The 18073-nt window shown below is 43.5% G+C and overlaps 1 protein-coding gene across 1 annotated transcript in view; it reads left to right on the forward strand.

Moving 5' to 3' along the window:
* The window catches only part of SLX9 (SLX9 ribosome biogenesis factor), a 75517-nt gene extending 65947 nt beyond the window's left edge, over window positions 1–9570 (forward strand). Inside the window, exons 5-6 of the mRNA XM_053283007.1 lie at window positions 5310–5375; window positions 8984–9570. Coding sequence (XP_053138982.1) covers window positions 5310–5375; window positions 8984–9110 — 193 coding nt within the window. The 3' untranslated portion in view covers window positions 9111–9570. The remainder of the gene's footprint in view (window positions 1–5309; window positions 5376–8983) is intronic.
* The last annotated feature ends 8503 nt before the right edge of the window (window positions 9571–18073 follow it).

The raw sequence follows: 18073 nt of genomic DNA on the forward strand, positions 1-18073 counted from the left end.
CACTGCTTTGCAGTGGTTCCGTTCCTATCTCTCGGGTAGATCCCAGATGGTGGAACTTGGTGACAGTCGCTCATCAAAGCAGGAGCTGTTATATGGAGTCCCCCAGGGCTCCATTCTGTCACCAGTGCTTTTCAATATCTACATGAAACCACTGGGTGAGGTCATCAGGAGATTTGGTGCTGGATGTTATCAGGATGCTGATGTCACCCAAATCTACTTCTCCCTTTGTTCTTCAGGAAATGGCACTCATTCTCTAAATGCCTGCCTACATGCAGTAATGGGCTGGTTGAGGGATAACAAATTGAAGCTGAATCCCCAAGCAAGACAGAGGTGCTCATTGTGAGGGCTCAGAATCTGAGGGGAGTGTTAGATCTTCCTGTGCTGGATGGGGTTACACTCCCCGAAGGAGCAGGTGCGCAGCTTGGGAGTACTCCTGGACCCAGGGGTATCTCAGGTGGAGGCCATGGCCAGAATGCTTTCTATCAGCTTTGGCTGATTCAGCAGCTGCGCCCATTCCTTGAAGAGGATGACCTCAAAACAGTGGTGCACCAGCTGGTAACCTCCCGGCTTGACTATTGCAATGCGCTTTACATGGGGCTACCTTTGTACGTAGTTTGGAAACTTCAATTAGTTCAGAATGTGGCAGCCAGATTGGTCTCTGGGGTAACCCGGAGAGACCATATTACGCCTGTTTTGCAACAATTGCACGTTGCCGATATGTTTCTGGGCAAAATACAAAGTGCTAGTGATTACCTTTAAAGCCCGGCTTAGGCCCGAGTTACCTCAGAGAGCGCCTTCTTCTAGATGATCCCCACCACACATTAAGGTCATCTGAGGAGGTTCGTCTCCAGTTACCACCAGTTCGTCTGGTGGCGACTCAGAGGCTGGCCTTCTCTATAGCTGCTTCGGGGCTGTGGAATGCGCTCCCTGTGGAAATCCGTAATTTGAATTCTCTATTAGCCTTCAGGAGAGTCCTTAAAACATATTTGTTTGGTCTGGCTTTCCAGGGTTTTTAAATATTGATATTTTAACCTGGTTTCAGGGTTTTTAATTACTGCGATTGTTTAATTGTTGTTTTAAAATGTTTCTTAAATTGTTAGTTGTTGTTATATTTTTAATTTTTGTTTTAGCTCTTTACTGTTTCAATGGGGGTTTTTAATTGTAAACCGCCATGAGCCATTTTGGAAGGGTGGTATAAAAATCAAATCAAATCAATCAATCAATCAATCAATAAAGTATGTCAATGTTGGACACAGACAATCCCAAAGTGTGAGCTTCCGCATAGCAAGGTTCAGTAAAATGAGTGCATCTTTCCTCAGAACAACCTTCAGAAGTTTGACCTTAAGTTTGAAAATGTCTTGCAGACAGACCTTATCCAGCAGTTAGAACTGAACCCTTCTGAATCCAGAATGCAATATTCTGTGTACAGCTTTCCTGATGCCACTCGTTCATATAAACTGTATTCAGATAACTGTTAGTCTCACTTCTTTTGACTTCTTTTTTGAAATCTTGAGGCATCTGTTTTGAAACCTTCAGAAATGCAGTTTGATTCAAAACATTTTTGCTCTTTCATCCATGTTTTTAGATGGGTTTTTTTGTGGAACAATTTTCTACATGTCTTTAAATCTAATTGTTGCTTACAGTTTACCCCCCCCCCCCTTTAACCCTGTCACTTGTTTTCATGTTTAAAATGTATTTTGGTGGGGGACAAATCCATTTTGTTTGTTTTCCCCTGGGGAATTGTGTTGCCTCTGGCTGACCTGCAGATGGTCCAGATTAAGCACACACTGACGGAATGCTGTGATGTGAGAGCACTGCAGAATTTCCTGCTTACACTCAAAGGTGGAAAGATCGTGGCTTCTCCCATCACTCGGTGGTTTACATTTGTCTTTGGCAATCTTAAAATGTCAGAAAACCATTTACTCTTCTGGTGTACCCTTTCAAGGATAGCATTGTCTTGTGAAACCCTTTTACTGGCAGACTAACTTCATGAGCACCAGAGGTTATTCAAGGGCACACAGTAGTGAAAATGATTAAACTCTAGAATGAAATGGTCAAAGTGAGGGCAGAAGAGAGACTTATGACGTGACTGTCATGTTTGAGGGTAACTAACAATCTGGTGTATATGTATCAAGCCCCAAAGGCCTAATTATTTGGGAGTAGTTGCTCATCAGTTAAGTCTGGAGACAGAAAAAGAATTGGCCACTTCACTTTCTGTGGTGAATCTGCTCTACAGCTGTTCTTTCAAGGGCTTTTCTGTTCAAACCCCTGCTGACTTGACAAAGAGGCACATTTTAACGTGGGGATTCTATTTAGCAGGGGGAGAAGAACTGGCCCTATTCACCCCCAGCACAGTACCCCTTCAGTGACTGTTGCTGGTGTCTACCTTATATTTCTTTTTAGATTGTGAACACTTCGGGGACAGGGGACCATCTTTCTTATTTATTTATTTATTTATTTCTCTGTGTAAACCTCTTTGAACACTTTTGTTAAAAAGCTGTATATAAGTTGTTGTTGTTCTGACTACTCAGTCTGAATCTACTATATGTGTGCATGCACACAGTGGTTTAATCAGAGCAGGTTTTTATATGTTTAGAATAATTGCATAAATGAGGAATAGTCCTTCCAATGATTTGTCAGCTTTTATTCACAGAAGATTAGATTCTCCAGAAATTTGATCCCCTGCTGGGGATGAGAGCATTCAAGCGAGGTTTTATTCTGATTTATAATGAATGAAGTCTACAAAGTGTAATGAAGCAAAGATGGCATTCATTGTGAATGAATAAAACTGAGGCAGGCAGGCATCCCAGCAGCATGTCAGTGGAGCTTGATGCAAAAGTTTCCACAAGTAATACAGATGGCTTAGATATTAGCAGGGCCCTGCACCTCTTTTCCTGGGCTTTGCTTCAAACATAAAGTGGGCTGGTGGGAAGTGGGAACAGCACAGGAGATGGTCACCCCCAGTCTCTCTTTCTCAACCCATTCGAGATCTAGACTCATCCTGCCTAGCACTGGATGAGTAAAGTGGACAAGCACCTTGCCTGTCCAGCACCATAATAGCTTTGAACTGGAAAAATGTCCAGAGATCTCCCTATAAGCTGTGCTGCGCCCTCTGAAGTTTGGCATAAATGCAGGGATGACCCTGCTCTCTTCCTACGTTCAAGTTGGGATAGGCTGGGGTTTTTCTTATCACCCTCATCAGAGTGCATAGAACATTTGCTATAGCAAGAGTGGTGAGTGATAATGTGCTACTTTGTACACTGGAATAAATCCTTCTCCTGGATTGGTTACAGGTCAGATGCATTTTATCTCAAAGAGGGTGTCAAGATCTCCTTTATTATTATCTTATTTATTATTTATTTGATTTCTATACTGCTCTTCCAAAATGACTCAGGGCAGTTTACATTATTCTGAACATTCCATATTGCCAGTGACCTAAGACTGCTTGCCAGGTGTGGGCTCCTGAAGATTTGCCAATTGTGATGAGACCAAAATCATGGTATTTGCAAAGCGCCCAAAAATTTCTTTGTGGTCATTAAATGGTTGCAGGCTAGAGCAGGTTAAGCACTTTAAGTATCTTGGATTTATCTTCCAGGCTGCAGGCGCCCATACAGCCCATAGAGACTATATTATACAGACTGCCATAAAGAGCACTTTTTGTATTCAATCTTATTATCGATCAAGAGGTGCCCAATTCATCCCAGCAGCAATCAAACTGTTTAAAGCTAAAGTATGTCCACAGCCTCTATACGGTATACAGCTGGGCATTTATCCTTGCTTTAATAAATTGGAAGCTGTACAATCAAATTTTTTGAAACATATATTCCAAGTTCCTGGCTGTGTGCCTAGAGCAGTTTTGCGACTTGAAGCTGGGATGGTGAAATTGGAGACCCGGGCTTTGGTAGCTATCTTTGACTACTGGTTAAAACTTATATTTTGCTCCAAGGGTCTAGTATCTTTAAAACTCAAAGACACATACCATTCTGGTTGGATTAAGAATGTGGAGGATAGATTAACATACTATGGCTTCTCTCCAGCCGCTATTCTATCCCTAAAGTATGATACTGCAAGGACCAGGCTGTGAGAGAGAATTTTTGACATGGAACACCAGATTGATCAAGGAGCCATTCCGGCAAATATGTTTCTGGGCAGCCAGATTTCAGATTATTCACCCGCAGCATACCTTTTCCATTTATCTATCTCTAAATTCCGTCGGGCCCTGACTTTAGCCCGCTGTAATGCTTTGCACACAGCAGTGCTGGAAGGGAGGTTTCATGGTATCACCCAGGAAGATCGGGTGTGCCCATGTGGTTTGGGAGAGATGGAAAGTACGGCCCATGTTATTTTACACTGCCAGTTTTATAATGATGCTAGATTTGAGCTTATTTGCCCTGAACTTGCCTTATACCCAGATTTGGATGATAACTTATGTTTATCTCATCTTTTAGCTGAACAGAACATAGCCAGATTGTGGAAGGTTGCCAGATTTTGTTACATTGTGGGTAGGATACGCTTGGAGGTTATGAATAGTCATTGTTAATTATAATCTTTTTCCTTTATTTTATTTATATTTGTTAAATTGGCATTGTTATTTGTTTTCTTTATGTTCTCTTTTCTGGTCAATGACTGTAATAAAATTGAACTGAATTGAAGATTTGCTTTGGAGTCGAACTCTCAGCAATCTTCCTGCATGTTCTGACCCTTGTTAGTAAAAGAACTGACAGATAATTGTCCGATGTGTTTAGGACTGTGTGGCTTGTTAGGCCTGACAGTGTGTTCAGTGCTAGAGTGGCAGGTTGGATTCAAAGTTCTCCTCTTGTCATTTATTAAAAACAAGAAATACTCCATATTTCCTCTTTAAAATAAGCATCAGGTGGCTTACAAGTAAATACACATATGGAATTTCATCTCTCTGCAGTTGGAAATTGTAATATTAATCATATGCATTTTTTAAGAAATTACTCCATTTTTGCTCCCATGTGACTAGTAATTTGTGTGTTGAAACTGCTATAAAAGGTGAATTCTGAAGAAACTGCTACATTCAAAAAGCAGTGCTTTCAAGACCCTCTCCTGCTAGTGCAGAGCAGGCTGCAACTTTTGCTGATGGTAATACCAAAGAACTCACAATTGTTACGAACTCCTCTCTGTGTATACTGTAGTTCATCTGCTGCAGCCAGAGTATAATATAGGTTCATATAGTAGGTTCATATAAGAGGAAAACAGAAGTATTCTCTCTCTAAAAGGGAATTGAGAGAAACTGTTAGCCTTTCCTCTATAGTCAAAAATTAACCATTGCTGTTTTTATTCAGCCAGGGGATGAAAACGGTACAAAAGAACTTCAGTCAGATGAAATCAGCCCAGAAACGAAAACTCTTGTAAGTACTGATTGTAGAAAGAAACCCACCTGTAGCAAGACCAGAAACAGACCAAGCATGTGACTTCCATGATGCATTCGTGATCCTATGCTCAATCAGCAGTTGTTGAAACATCCGTAAGGTAGTACACTAGCACACACTCCCGCAGCATCCCTGGTAACTTCGCTGTTGCCCTATAATCTCCGTGTTACACACTGACAATGCCCCCTCTTTAGTCATGCGTGAAAGGTATCAGTACCTGGCAGCTGTAGGAGTGTTGCCCAGTCGTGTGTGTGAATGTGGCAGATCGGCTCCTAGGAAGAGAGAATAGTGGCAATTCCATCAGACGACGCCTTTGCTCAGAAAGTGAAAGTTCCAGCCATCACAAGGCCCGTCGCTGCTGAAGGATTTTCTTAGAATCTTGTTTCAGCGAACCTTTCTGAGCAGATTTGGAGACCAAGGCCTGTAAATCACCACAAGCCCCTGTTGAGGGTCTTGTGGAAGTGAGCATGAATTGCCCCCATTGTTAAGCAGGGTCTGCCCTGGTTACCATTTGGATGGGTGACTACATGTGAGTGCCATGACATTGTAAGATGTTCCCCTTAGGGGATAGGGCCATAGCTCAGTGGCAGAGCATCTGCTTGGCATGCAGAAGGTTCCCTGCCAGTAGGGCTGGGCGAAACTCCTGCCTGAAACCTTAGAGAGACGCTGCCGATACTGAGCTAGATGAACCAAGGGTCTGACTTCTTATAAGGCGGCTTCCTACATTCCTATGAAAACAGCTGCCGAAAAGGTAGAGTTTTGTCCTATTTTGGCCCTGGCGATCTGCTGAATCACTTGCCTGGGTCTGAGTATCCACTCCATTCTGCAGAATTTACTGTTGCAAAGTTTGCCCTCCTTTTTCTGGGCTGTTTGTTCTCCACTTGTGGGTGGTCACTTCCTAAGATTCAACCAAAGCAATGCTAGGAGACACCTCCCACCCCCATTCTGTGACTTCCCACTTCTGCCATAATAAAGGTCTACAGGTCATGCAAAACATTGTGCTAGTCTTTGCAACGCATCCTGTTGATGCAAAGGAGCTAATTTTAGCAGGTGCTGGTGCTGTGCAGGGGAACTGAAGGCCAACATTTCAACGGAAACAGGCAAGGCGCCCTGTAGTTCTCCTGGCACGTTATTTCAGAGTCGCATCCCAGAGTTCTGTAGAATTGCACTCGAGTAAGAGATTTGCATACCATAACTAGATGCCAGCTGAACTCAACTGTGTGTGAGTAATATGACTTCCCTCAGAAGAAGAATTAAAGAGAGCACTGGACATCTTTTATCTTTCAGATCAGTCCTGAGAACTCTCCCACTTCATTCTGTGAGGAATGCTGTTAGCAGACACATGGAGCTCTCTAGCTATTCCCTCTCCCTCTCTCTCTTGGCAAGCCACCCTAGGAGTGAAGCATTGGCTTATACTGGGCCAGTTCAGACCTCATGCAGAGCCAAGAGAGAGCCTTAGGGAGTGTGCTGCGCTGGGGCCCATAGTTTGCATATACTGGGCGCTTCACCCTAGAACAGGCCTTGCCACATTTTCTATGGCTCTAGGAACCATCCTCAAAATGTCGGAACTCAACACTAGACAGAGTTCCTGGACTTGGTGATGGATATTTTGTGGGGAGTATAAATAGGCTTCTCTCTATCCCCTTCACAAGTGACATAGTTAAGGGGGACAGGGCTGCCTGGGACCAAGGTTTTATTCAATAACTCTACCTCTGACTATCCTAGTCTAGACGCGATGGCTTCCTGGTGCCTGGGATTTGTCAAGTCTTGGTCTAGCGGACTCATGTTATACGAGATGTATGGTGTGCCTGAATGGCTTCCTTCCTCATGTGTGCTGCAAGGCCCAGATGGAGCACAGGCAGGCTGTGCTGGTGTCTGCCTGCAGAGAGAAAAGGCCACATTACAGAGAATGTCTGTAAAATAAGGGTTTGAGTTGAGATAAGACCGTTGCTTTCTGGATAGCTTTACCCATTACTGATAAACGATGATACTTCTTTTCTTTTCTTGGTGCCATTCTTCCTGTGAAAGCAATCACTCCCTTGGTTGTAATCACTGCATTCAGCTGTGGGCTGCATATATACTGGGATGTCTCTGTTCCCTGCTCCTCTGGTCCTTCCCAGTGATTACAACCAAGGACGTTATTTAAACAGAAGTCTCTTTCTGTGCTAAGAACATCCATAAGACCAAGGGAAAGGGCTTAATGGGCAGTCAGAAGGCAGGACACAGGGAAGAGTGCAAACTCTAGGTGTCCTCTGAACCCTCACTGTCAGGAGCTCTACACAGATGCTTTCTCTTCTCTGAGCCTTCAGTGATCACGGAGGCTCTTCTCACAAGCAGCCTCACCCAGGCTAGGGCAGCCCAGTCTGGGTTAGGCTGCTCACGTGGAGCGCTGGGGTGGCTCCCAATCCCAGCACTTCCACTCTGCCTCTCCCCCCGCCCCCCAGGGCTTCCTTCACCCTGCCACCAGGGTTGTGTCTGCCACCTGAGCATACCCAGTCCGATGCCCAGAGCCCATGAGTCAGGCCTAGTGCGCCTGACTCACGGCATCCCTAAATGTCCCACGCTGCTCGTGCAGTGCATGTAGGGATTTCCGAAGGCGGGGACTCATTTTCCCATTCTCCAGGGATCTGCACTGCTGGGAGCAGTGGGTGGAATCATCTGCAGGGGAAGGTAAGCTCAATCTTGCCTCCCCCCTCTCCCGCCGTGCCCTCCCCACCTGTATAGAATGGTCGTGTGCACAGCCTTATTGACTCTTTGATCTCAAGCTTTTCTGATGTTTTTGCAGACACTTTTTTATTGAACTTGCTATCTTGGATAATTACCAAGATAACCGGTTCTATATTAAACAGCTCTTTACTGTGCAGCTATGCACTGCAAACTTCTAGACTCTCTGCTTATACTATTCAGGAAGCTAATGGAAGAAGAGGCAGGCAAGATCACAACATGGTCTCCTGTCAGCAGTGTCCCCTTGCTGCACTTAGGACTGGCTCAGACGGTCCAATGAATCATGATTTGTTGGATTGTGGATACAGAGGAAATGAGCTCCACACCTGCCTGTCCCTCCTTCCCCTTCCTTTCTCACCTTGTGTGTTCAGCTGTGAGCGGGGAATTGTAGTTAGCTAAACTGCAGTTCTGGATGTTGTCTGAACCTAGAAGCTGTGATTTAACTGTAGTTTACTGGGATTAGATCCTGGTGTCATATCTTAGTTTGTAAACCACAGCTTCTGGATTCAGAGAACACTTAAAGCTATGCTTTGTTTAATTAGAATTTTGATGTCACAGCTCTGTGCCAAAAGGGAGCAGAGAGGAACAAGAGCTCAGAGCTCATTCTTGCCACATTCATGCCCAAACTTCTGATCATCTGAACCACCTATAAAGTGTGTTTCACTTCTTAGTGCAAAGAGTATATGATATGTATATTTATGTTCACTAATTCAGGTTTCTTCAGTAACTTAGTTAACTTTACCTGGAGACATTAAGGCACTTGAGAATATTCCTTATTTTTATTGAGAGAGGTATAGGTCCTGCATATTTATGTCTGCATAATGCCAGCAAATCATCTGAGATATTTTTTTCTCCTTTTTCAGAGAGGCCGAAGTAGCCCAGTTTCACAAGACAATATTGGATCCTTTGTTCAAAGCCAACCCTCTTGCAATCATTGGCGAGAATCTTTCTAAAAGACTGAAAGAGGAGAAGGAGGGGGAACCACTCTAATGTCATCCCTGGGACAACTTGAGAGCACGAGAGATTGGATTCTCGCAAGCATACCACATGGTGACCTTACATGCCCAGTAGGCCAGCATAACTTTCAAGAGTCCACAGGATTATGACATCCAGTGACCTTGTTTTCTGTCAACAGAAATTATGCTGCCAACACAGGCGATTATACTGCTAGTACTAGCTACAACCTTGGCTACTGTTTCGTTAGAAGCTCTTGGGGAGCTCTGGGACTGTTTTCATTTCCTGCTCAGTGTTAAATCACAGACCAGCTGTTGTTGCTATTCTTTCTCTGTTGTTCCTATAAAGCAAAGCCTAAACCACCATCCTCCCCACTAGGAACCATGTAGTATTTGTAGAATTCCCTTGAGATACATTCATGCTTACAAAAAGGTGAAAGCTGCTGCTTTTCTCTGTTTTTCATGGAAAAATTAAAATAAATATTTATGTTCTTAAAGAGTTTGACATTTTATTTTTGTTTGGCAGAAATACAGTTGAAAACTTACTATGGTAGCAAATTACAGAAAAACCAATCACTTTATTATGATGTTGTATCCAATAATAAATAGTTCTCTCTCTCTCTCTCTCTCTCTCTCTCTTTTTCTAAAAGGCGGCTGCAGTTGTATCATAGCAATAAGGGAGGAAATCCCATTCTCATGTGTTAAATTAGAATATGATGAGGTGCACTGATTAAGAACCCTGCTTTTCTGAATGGGTATCAATGCACTGTTTTGTTTACAGTTGAAAAATGAGTTGGGAAAACTTGCAGTCTGGTCTTTGGATATTTAAAGTTAAGAAAACTGGTGTGGGTGCCATTATGCTAGAGAAGTGTGTAAGGGGAGTAAAATCAGGAAGTCAGTATCACAAAAGTTAAAATGGCACCAGGTAGTTCTGAACGATTGCTCTAACAATACATCACCATTTTTATTACTATTATATATGTTTATACTCTTAAGTTTAAACATTTACAAAGTGGCTTACAATAATATAAGAACAAAATTAGAACCAATATTATAGCAAGGCAAAAAAGAAGAAGAAGCAATAAAACCATTGAAAATTTCCTATACATTAGAAAGTAATGCACTCTAATTGGCGTTCAGACAGATTCTGTCTGAATCTTCCTTTACTAGTGTCCAGGGTGTGTTCCCATCTCTTTCATTGCCCTCAACTTCCCAGAACAACAGAGGTGATTAGGTTCTATTAACTAAGAGAGTGCGCTAAGAGCAATTGTGTCTACTGCCTGGGTCATCTCTCCAGCCCACAAGTTGACCACTCTCAGCCTCAGCATGCCTTCAGAAGCCCCAGCATGCCAGCCTTTAACCCCAACTGAATGCTGTGAGAATGCAGATCTTGTGTAAGGTATTGATGGCATATTAGCTTAGCAGTGTGGAATGCTGTAGTTACATCAGCAACTGGATGCATCCGGAATCCGGCCAGACATTTACTATATAGGTGGCACTTTGAGGAAGCACTGTGCCTTGTAGAGCTGCATCAGGCAGATGTTTATCAGGGGCATCTCTAGCAAGTGATTGGTGAAGCTGAACCTATTGAATTTCTGCCTGAATTTATCCCTCCCCAGCCCAATATCCAGCTGAAAGGCCAAGGCAAAGTGTGAATTCATGGAGCCTCATTTCTAAAGCCAGCATCATATAAGAGATTGTAGAAGACTTTACCGCTTATATGGAATGGGAGGTAAATTGGGAAGCTTAACTTGCAATTTCTATGCGTTTTAGAACACAAGATAAAACTGAAAGTATCTTAACTCTCGCATTAAACAGAAGGCTTTTGTTTTACTGAATCTGATATTGTTTGGTGGTCAATGTGTATTGAGGGGGTGATATAATATTGCTGTGCCTTGTGTCTTTAGGTAATATGACTTTTTGGGGACTTTTTGGCATATAATTGCATTAAAATCCTATGTGCTTGGCCAAATTTAGGAGAGAGAAAAACTTTGGGGGATTCTTGGTGTCCACTTGGGGAGGCTGAAGAGAGGGATAGCTACAGGATTTAGGCTCTACAGCCTACAGATGGACTTCCACAATTACATTGTGGGGCCATTTTGGAAAATGCCTCCTATAGACCACTGCATGCATATGGGAACATGTCCCTTGGTGGATTTACAAACTTCCATGTGCATAACTCTACTTTCACTATGCTGCTGGTAGCCAAAAATGAAATATTTTTGTGCTGAGCCTCCAGGCTACTAATCCATCCCTGTTGCCCAACACCAAGAACACACACTCCAGCTGGGACTTGACAGGGATCCTGGAGAGAGAGAGGGAATACAACCCAAGGTGAGTCAGCAGTTCCTATATACCACCTGCCCAGAGTAGCCACCTCTGGACCTATATTGGAACGCTGCTTGTGACCTCAGCTTGCCAGAAGCCCTCATCTGCTTTAAGTAAGAGAGGCTCAGGATGAGAGCCTGCAAAATAAATTCAAAATGTTTTAACTTTGCCCCAAACCCCTCTGCATAGGATCCTGGGGGCAGGGGGGTAGTTAAAATTTTGCTCAAAATTCCCGCTTGACCATTTCTTTTGTGAGTTGGGTGGTAGGTAGTAACCATCATGCCCTACTACACAACCCACTTTAGTGTCTCTAGGGGCTACCCATGGGGAACAATGGGGTGTTTTGAGTTTCCACACTGTTTCCTATGACTGGAACCAGCTGCACTCCGAGTGCATGGACACAAGTTTTGCACTGCAATTTGCAATGCATTTTGCAACCCTGCCTTGAAAAACACTGCAGAAGTGCATGGTAAAGGGGAATCTGTCCCTCCCAACACAGAACATGTGATTCAAACACAGTCCCAAAATGGCCAAAAGAGAATCACTGACCCAGAATCCACTGCCAGCCACAGTGTCTGCACTGCAGTGACATCATTGGCACAAATTGCTCTCTTGCACATAATTATGACTCCTTCCTTCCTAGCATTGCCACAGCAGCAGCCTTAGCAGTGAGCATAGCCATAAGCTCAACTAGAGCAACTTCAGTCACATTTTGACTGATTACACTTTGCAATGCAGATTGCAGAACAGATGCACAAGTTAGTCTCAAGGCCAGACATGAAGCTCATCACAGGAATCGCCAAGCAATATTACACACACTCAGAGAAAGCTGCCACTGTCAATTTCTTGCCACAACACTATCTCACAAACACAACAAACCACAACTCAATGAAGGCAGGCACCCAAGTTCTGCCTTTGTCAATCTGAGATCCAGCAAAACCAGTTAGTTATAGCAGCATATTCTACTGGGTGCTGTGAAAAGAAAACTACAAAATCTAACCTTCCTGCCTCCTCTCCTGATGTATCCTCTTCTTCAAAAGTACAAGGGTGCTCTCTGCCTCCCAGTCCCTCTGAATTCATTTTGAATTTGAAATTCCCTCCAAAAGTGTCCCCCCTTCCAGCCATTGGGGGCCCCGTTGCCTATGGCAGCACTTGAACAAGCCATCAGGAAGCTAGTGCCAGAAAACAAATCAGCAAGGGAAAAACAAGCCTCCAAAATGGTGCTCGAAACACTCTGTTCGAAATGGGGTCTTCCTGTTTTGAGATCAAAACAGGTGCTTTATTTTGAGAGCATTCTGTTTCAAGCTCAAAACACTCGAAAAAATAACTATTTTGAGCTTGAATGTGCACTTGGCACAGTCCTATGGGTTACCTTATCTGAGCCACTAATATGCAAATTGTGGCACTCTGACTTAGATTTTCTTGGAACTTAGTTCCCTTTCTTGAAGTGAAGTGTGCTGTCAAGTCAATTTCAACTCCTGGTGACCACAGAGCCCTGTGGTTTTCTTTGGTAGAATACAGGTGGGGTTTACTATTGCCTCCTCCTGCTCTGTATGAGATGATGTCTTTCAGCATCTTCTGACATTTTTGTTATAAATTTGGGACACAAGGCCCATGCGTGCTTGGAAATCAGGGGAAAGTGTGTAGATATTGCCAAGAACCAACCAAAATTATGTAATCTGTGCATAGCCTTTGTCATAAAAATATATCTATCACACCAGTTCCACAGCTTTTAATCAATTAATTTCTCATTAACATTCATGAAAATAATTATCAACTACTTGTGGATCTTTGCCCCCTATCAAGGGACCCAAAATGTCAACCTAGTGCCAGAAAATAGCTCCTTTCCCTGCTGACTCAATGGGGGTACCTTTGAGTGCATGCCAGCCCCAAATAAATGCTGTCCTCTCCTCTTCCTAAATTGCTGTTGCTTTCAGGCTACAATCCAAGGCATGCTTACTTGAGTTTTAAGGCAGTTGCCGGAGAGGACAGTGGATGGTCCTCCTTGGAGCAGAAGTAACTGACCAAAAGAATAACCCCTTTGCCTATCTAGTCCTCTGCTTGTGCCCACATGATGCTGCCACCACTATTCTAGCCCACTCCATTCATTGCTGCTGATTAACCAGGAGCAACTGGCTCTCATGCTCATTGGTCCATCGCTACCACATGGACCTCATCTAGTCTCAAGCGTGCAACTGCAGTGAGCTGCTGTTGCTCATCAGAAGCTCTTTATGGCTCCTGTAAGATATTCCTACCTGAGGACCAACAAAAAAAGGTCGGGCTGGATCTGGCACCCAGGCCTTATGTTGAGCAGGCCCGCATTAGATCCAGGAGGATAAGACTGCCAACAGTAATGTGTATGAAAAATGCCAAGCTCTCACCTGGGACCCAATTCCTCTCCCCTACCACCAGTTCTCCCCACACACACAGAGTGGGCAGCAAAGTAGTGTTCCCCTTTGGGGTTGACATGGCAGTGATGTGCCCCTTATGGCAGCTCAAACAAAATGCATCCCCTTGGGTAATGGCTGCCAGCTTCTTAGTGGCTACGGATGGACTCTTTCCCCGGCGTGAACTCTTCTCTCTGGGCAGAGATGGAAGGTGCAGCTCTGTTCTGGATTGGCTGCATTCACTGTGCTCCCAGTTCTCCTCCCCACTCATCCCATTGTCCTGACTGCTTGCTTACTGCTTGTTAAAAGGAAGTCGTAGCAGCAGCTTGTGGGAGTGAGAAGACTTGCCCTCTTTGGCTGCTCCATACATATGAAATAGGAAAAAAACTAAGGGCCAAACTACACATTATGTTCATGATCTGCTATGTTTTTCCTTGCTAAATTGGCGGGAGTGGGGCGAAAGATGGAAGTAATTAGAATTGTGAGATAATTTTCTTTTTAACCTTTTACCTCAGTCATGGTCCCAGCTCGAGGGCCCCTTCCCAGCACCTATTATTTAACAAGGAAAATCAGAGGAAAGCATGTTAACCTAACAATTGCCACTGCCCACATTAGACTGTGCAACAGGCCACAGATTAGAACAGTAAGTGCTGTCTTCAGGTGGAAAGCAGCACTCAGACAAGGGAACTAAGAGGAGAATAAGTTTCTTAACTCCAGTGGATCAGCCAGTTCACATATTTCAATTAATGGAAGGTGCAACCATCACATTTGCAGATAATTAAAACAAATGAGAATGTACAAACCAAGAGAATTCAGGACGGCCAGGTTAATGGAGTCTGGGACCTTTCCACATCAAATACCCACAGTAAGACACTAGAATTTATTTTGTGTTGCATGGAATCCAGATACCAACTGAGTCCCATGGAACTTACTCCCTCGTAAATATGTTTAGGATTGCAGCCCAAATGACTTTATATAGACCTGGTGTGGTGCAGTGGCTAAGAAACTGAGCTACAAATCATGGCTTCCCTAGTATGAACCTTACCCCTGCCATGAATTCATGAGGTTGTCCTAGGCAAGCTACTCCCTTTCTTGGTCTTTGACAGTCTCTTTCACATTCGTCCTTAACAGCTTCTTTGATTTGATTCCATAGTTCCTCTGGTTTTGAACCTCTGGAATGAGGTTCAGAACTTCAAAGCAGTTCCTGATGTTCTCCTTGAAAATAGTGGCTACATTCTTAAGACCATATTGTGGAAATAGGATAGCTTTGTTTTTCTGCTTCAGCTTGACTGGAGCTTGCACATGAGCAGTTTGTGATCTGTTCCACAATCAGGCGCCAGCCACATCTTTGCTGTTATAACTGAGCTCCTCTACCTCATTGCACCAATAATGTAATCAGTTTGATTTCTGTGTATTCCATCTGGCCATGTCCATGTGTATAGGTGCTGCTTTGGTTGTTTGAAGAAGGTGTTAGCAATGAATAGATCATTGGATTGGCAGAAACTAATAAGTAGTTCTCCTGCTTCATTTCTGTTTCCTAGGCCATACAGTCCAACTGTGTTTTCCTCCTTACCATTTCCAACTTTGGTGTTCCAGTCTTCAACCACACCAGCACATCTTCCTTGCAGGTTCTGTCAATCTCAGACTGAACCTGCGCATAAAACCCATCAACCTCCTCTTCATTTGCATCAGTAGTTTGGGCATAGACTTGGAAAACTGTCATTTTAAAGAGTTGTCTGCAAAATCTAATTTATATTAGTCAGTCACTGACCGTATTGTACCTAAGTACTACCATCACTATATGCTTCCTGACTATGAAAGCAACACCATTCCTTCTTTGTTTTTTGTGTTCTGTGTAGTAAACGGAATGATTTTCTGACTGTAAGTGTCCAATTCCAGTCCATTTTAATTTGCTGATGCCCAAGACGTCAATCTGTAGTTGATTCATTTCACCTTTCACTATGTCAAGCATCCCCATTTTCCTGCTTCTTACGTTCCATGTACCCACTGTAATTCTGTCTTTGCAGCTTCGGATTTTCTTTTCCGACATGGCAACATCAGCAGCTAGACGTCTAAAAGACTTTAACCTAACCTAATATGCATGAACACCATCTGTACTCTGAAAGATCCTCAGCTCTTCCTCAGCAGTATGTTGAGTGCCATCCAACCTGAGGGGCCCATCATCCGGCACTACATCAACAATCATTCTATCTTGTCTATCCATATGGTTTTCCTGGTAAAACATGGGAGTGGTTTACCATTGCTCTCTCCTGTGCAGTATGAAATGATGCCTTTGTTGTTGTCACTGAAGTGGCCGTCCGCCTCCAGCACCTTCCTATATCGCTGATGCCCAATACAGGTGCCTGCTTGCTTTAGCTGGGCAGCTGGGATGACCTTCGCGCCTTGGGTGACCCTATTGGGAGTATACGTCCCAGTGTACTTTGCTCATCCCTCCCAGGAACACACATACCCCCCGCCTCAATGAGACAGCATAGCAGGACTGGGCGGGAGGGGGATGTATACTACATATGCAGTAATAGACAGCCAAGCAACTTGGTACACAACTTGGTGCATTGGCTTCTAACTGCCCTTTTCCTAGGCCGAAGAGGTTTCCTGCCCTCCTCTTTCTTGTCCACTTAGCCTCTTGCTGGAGTAGGACTTCCAGGATAAGTGGCTGTGAGAAGAAGGGTGGGTTTAGGGTCTGTAGAAGAAGAAAAGAGCTTGTGCTCTGGGTATGATTTGCCTGATTTAGAAGGTTTTAATTTTCAGAAATGTGTCAGTCTGTGGGAGATCCCCTTGATCAGAATCTAACTTTCTGCATTTCCTTCGTACCAGGAGCAGTAAGTGCATGGGGAGGTGCAGCTGGCTTCCTTGGCATTTAATGGATGCTAGAAACCATTTCGTGGCTGAATGGTCACTGTCCCAATATTTAGGTCAGTTACCCTTTAACATCTGCTTTAACTAATCAACCATCATAATCAAGATGGGTATAAAAAGGATGTTGTCTTCTGTCTTTTCAATGCAAGTTCAGTCTATGTGGACAGAGCCGAAGGATTATAGTAATTTAGGACTGGCATGAGGGGTGTTTGTGTTGGGTGGGGGCTAAAACTGGAACTAATTCAAAGCATTCAGGAAAAAGATCCTTGTGAGTTTCTCCTCTTGTTGCAAGTCTAGCTAAGTTTAAGTCTCATAGTAAAGTTTTAATTAAGTTAATTGAAGCCCTGATGTAAAAACTGAAATATGAAGTTTATGTGAAAAGCAACAGGGAGAGCACAGTTATAGGAGTAAGATAATTTAGCTTGCTGACTCAAATGTGGAGTTTGTCTTTAACCTTTAGAAGAAATTGAGGATTAAAGTTAAGATCAAATTAGATAGGGGGACACAATTTCTCTCTTTTTCTTTTATATTTACTTTGTTAGCTGCCTTGAATGTTGCTGTTGAAAAAGAAAGGTGGGATATAAATATAATTTAAAAATCAAAACCATTTGGTTTGGGTGTGCTACTATAACAGGCAATGAACAAGTAAACATGAAAGGCTGAATGGTACCATATCTCCATTACATGAGAGATCACACACGTTCATTGCTGCAAAGTCCTCTTCATACATTTTTAAAAAGGCATATGGTACGCACATATGGTGTCCCAGGAGTGTGCCTGCAAGCCCTGCCCCGACACTGGCACACTTCGATGCCTCTGTGTGGTCCATGTTTACACTGTTTATCTTCAGAGAGTCATTGGTGCTACAAACCGTCTTGGAACACCCCACATCCCTTTACGGATGTCTCAGTGTGTTTCTTCTTTGCGCAATAAGCTGAAGGGTGTCATCTCACTCCATGTCTGGCAAAGAAACCTTTGGAGAGCTCTTTTGTGCCAGACCCATTTTTCTTGTTCTCAGTCCCAATTGGCTTTGACGCCCATGAACGATTTCTAACAGACTTCTATAGACTCTCCTGAAATGCTGAATGGCCGGCTCTAGCCACACAGCTGAGCAGTCCTTGCAACAGATGGCTCGCTGGAGGAGGAGGAGTGTGTGTGTGTGTGTGTGTGTGTGTGTGTGTGTGTGTGTGTGTGTGTGTTCTCCCTACAAATGGCTATTGGTCCTAAATCAGACAGAATGGGGAAGTGTCATGTGACAAATATTCCCCGGTATGATCTGTGTTTATATTTTACCATACTTATGCCTACTCTGCAGTGTCAATTTTCCCGTTTCCTGTGCTTTTTTAATGTAATGTTGGACATTGATGTGCAATCTGTTTTTTGAGGCCAAAGTATGAAGTGGCTCTGA

Source organism: Hemicordylus capensis, chromosome 1 (genome assembly GCF_027244095.1).
Source record: "Hemicordylus capensis ecotype Gifberg chromosome 1, rHemCap1.1.pri, whole genome shotgun sequence".
Classification (NCBI taxonomy): Eukaryota; Metazoa; Chordata; class Lepidosauria; order Squamata; family Cordylidae; genus Hemicordylus; species Hemicordylus capensis.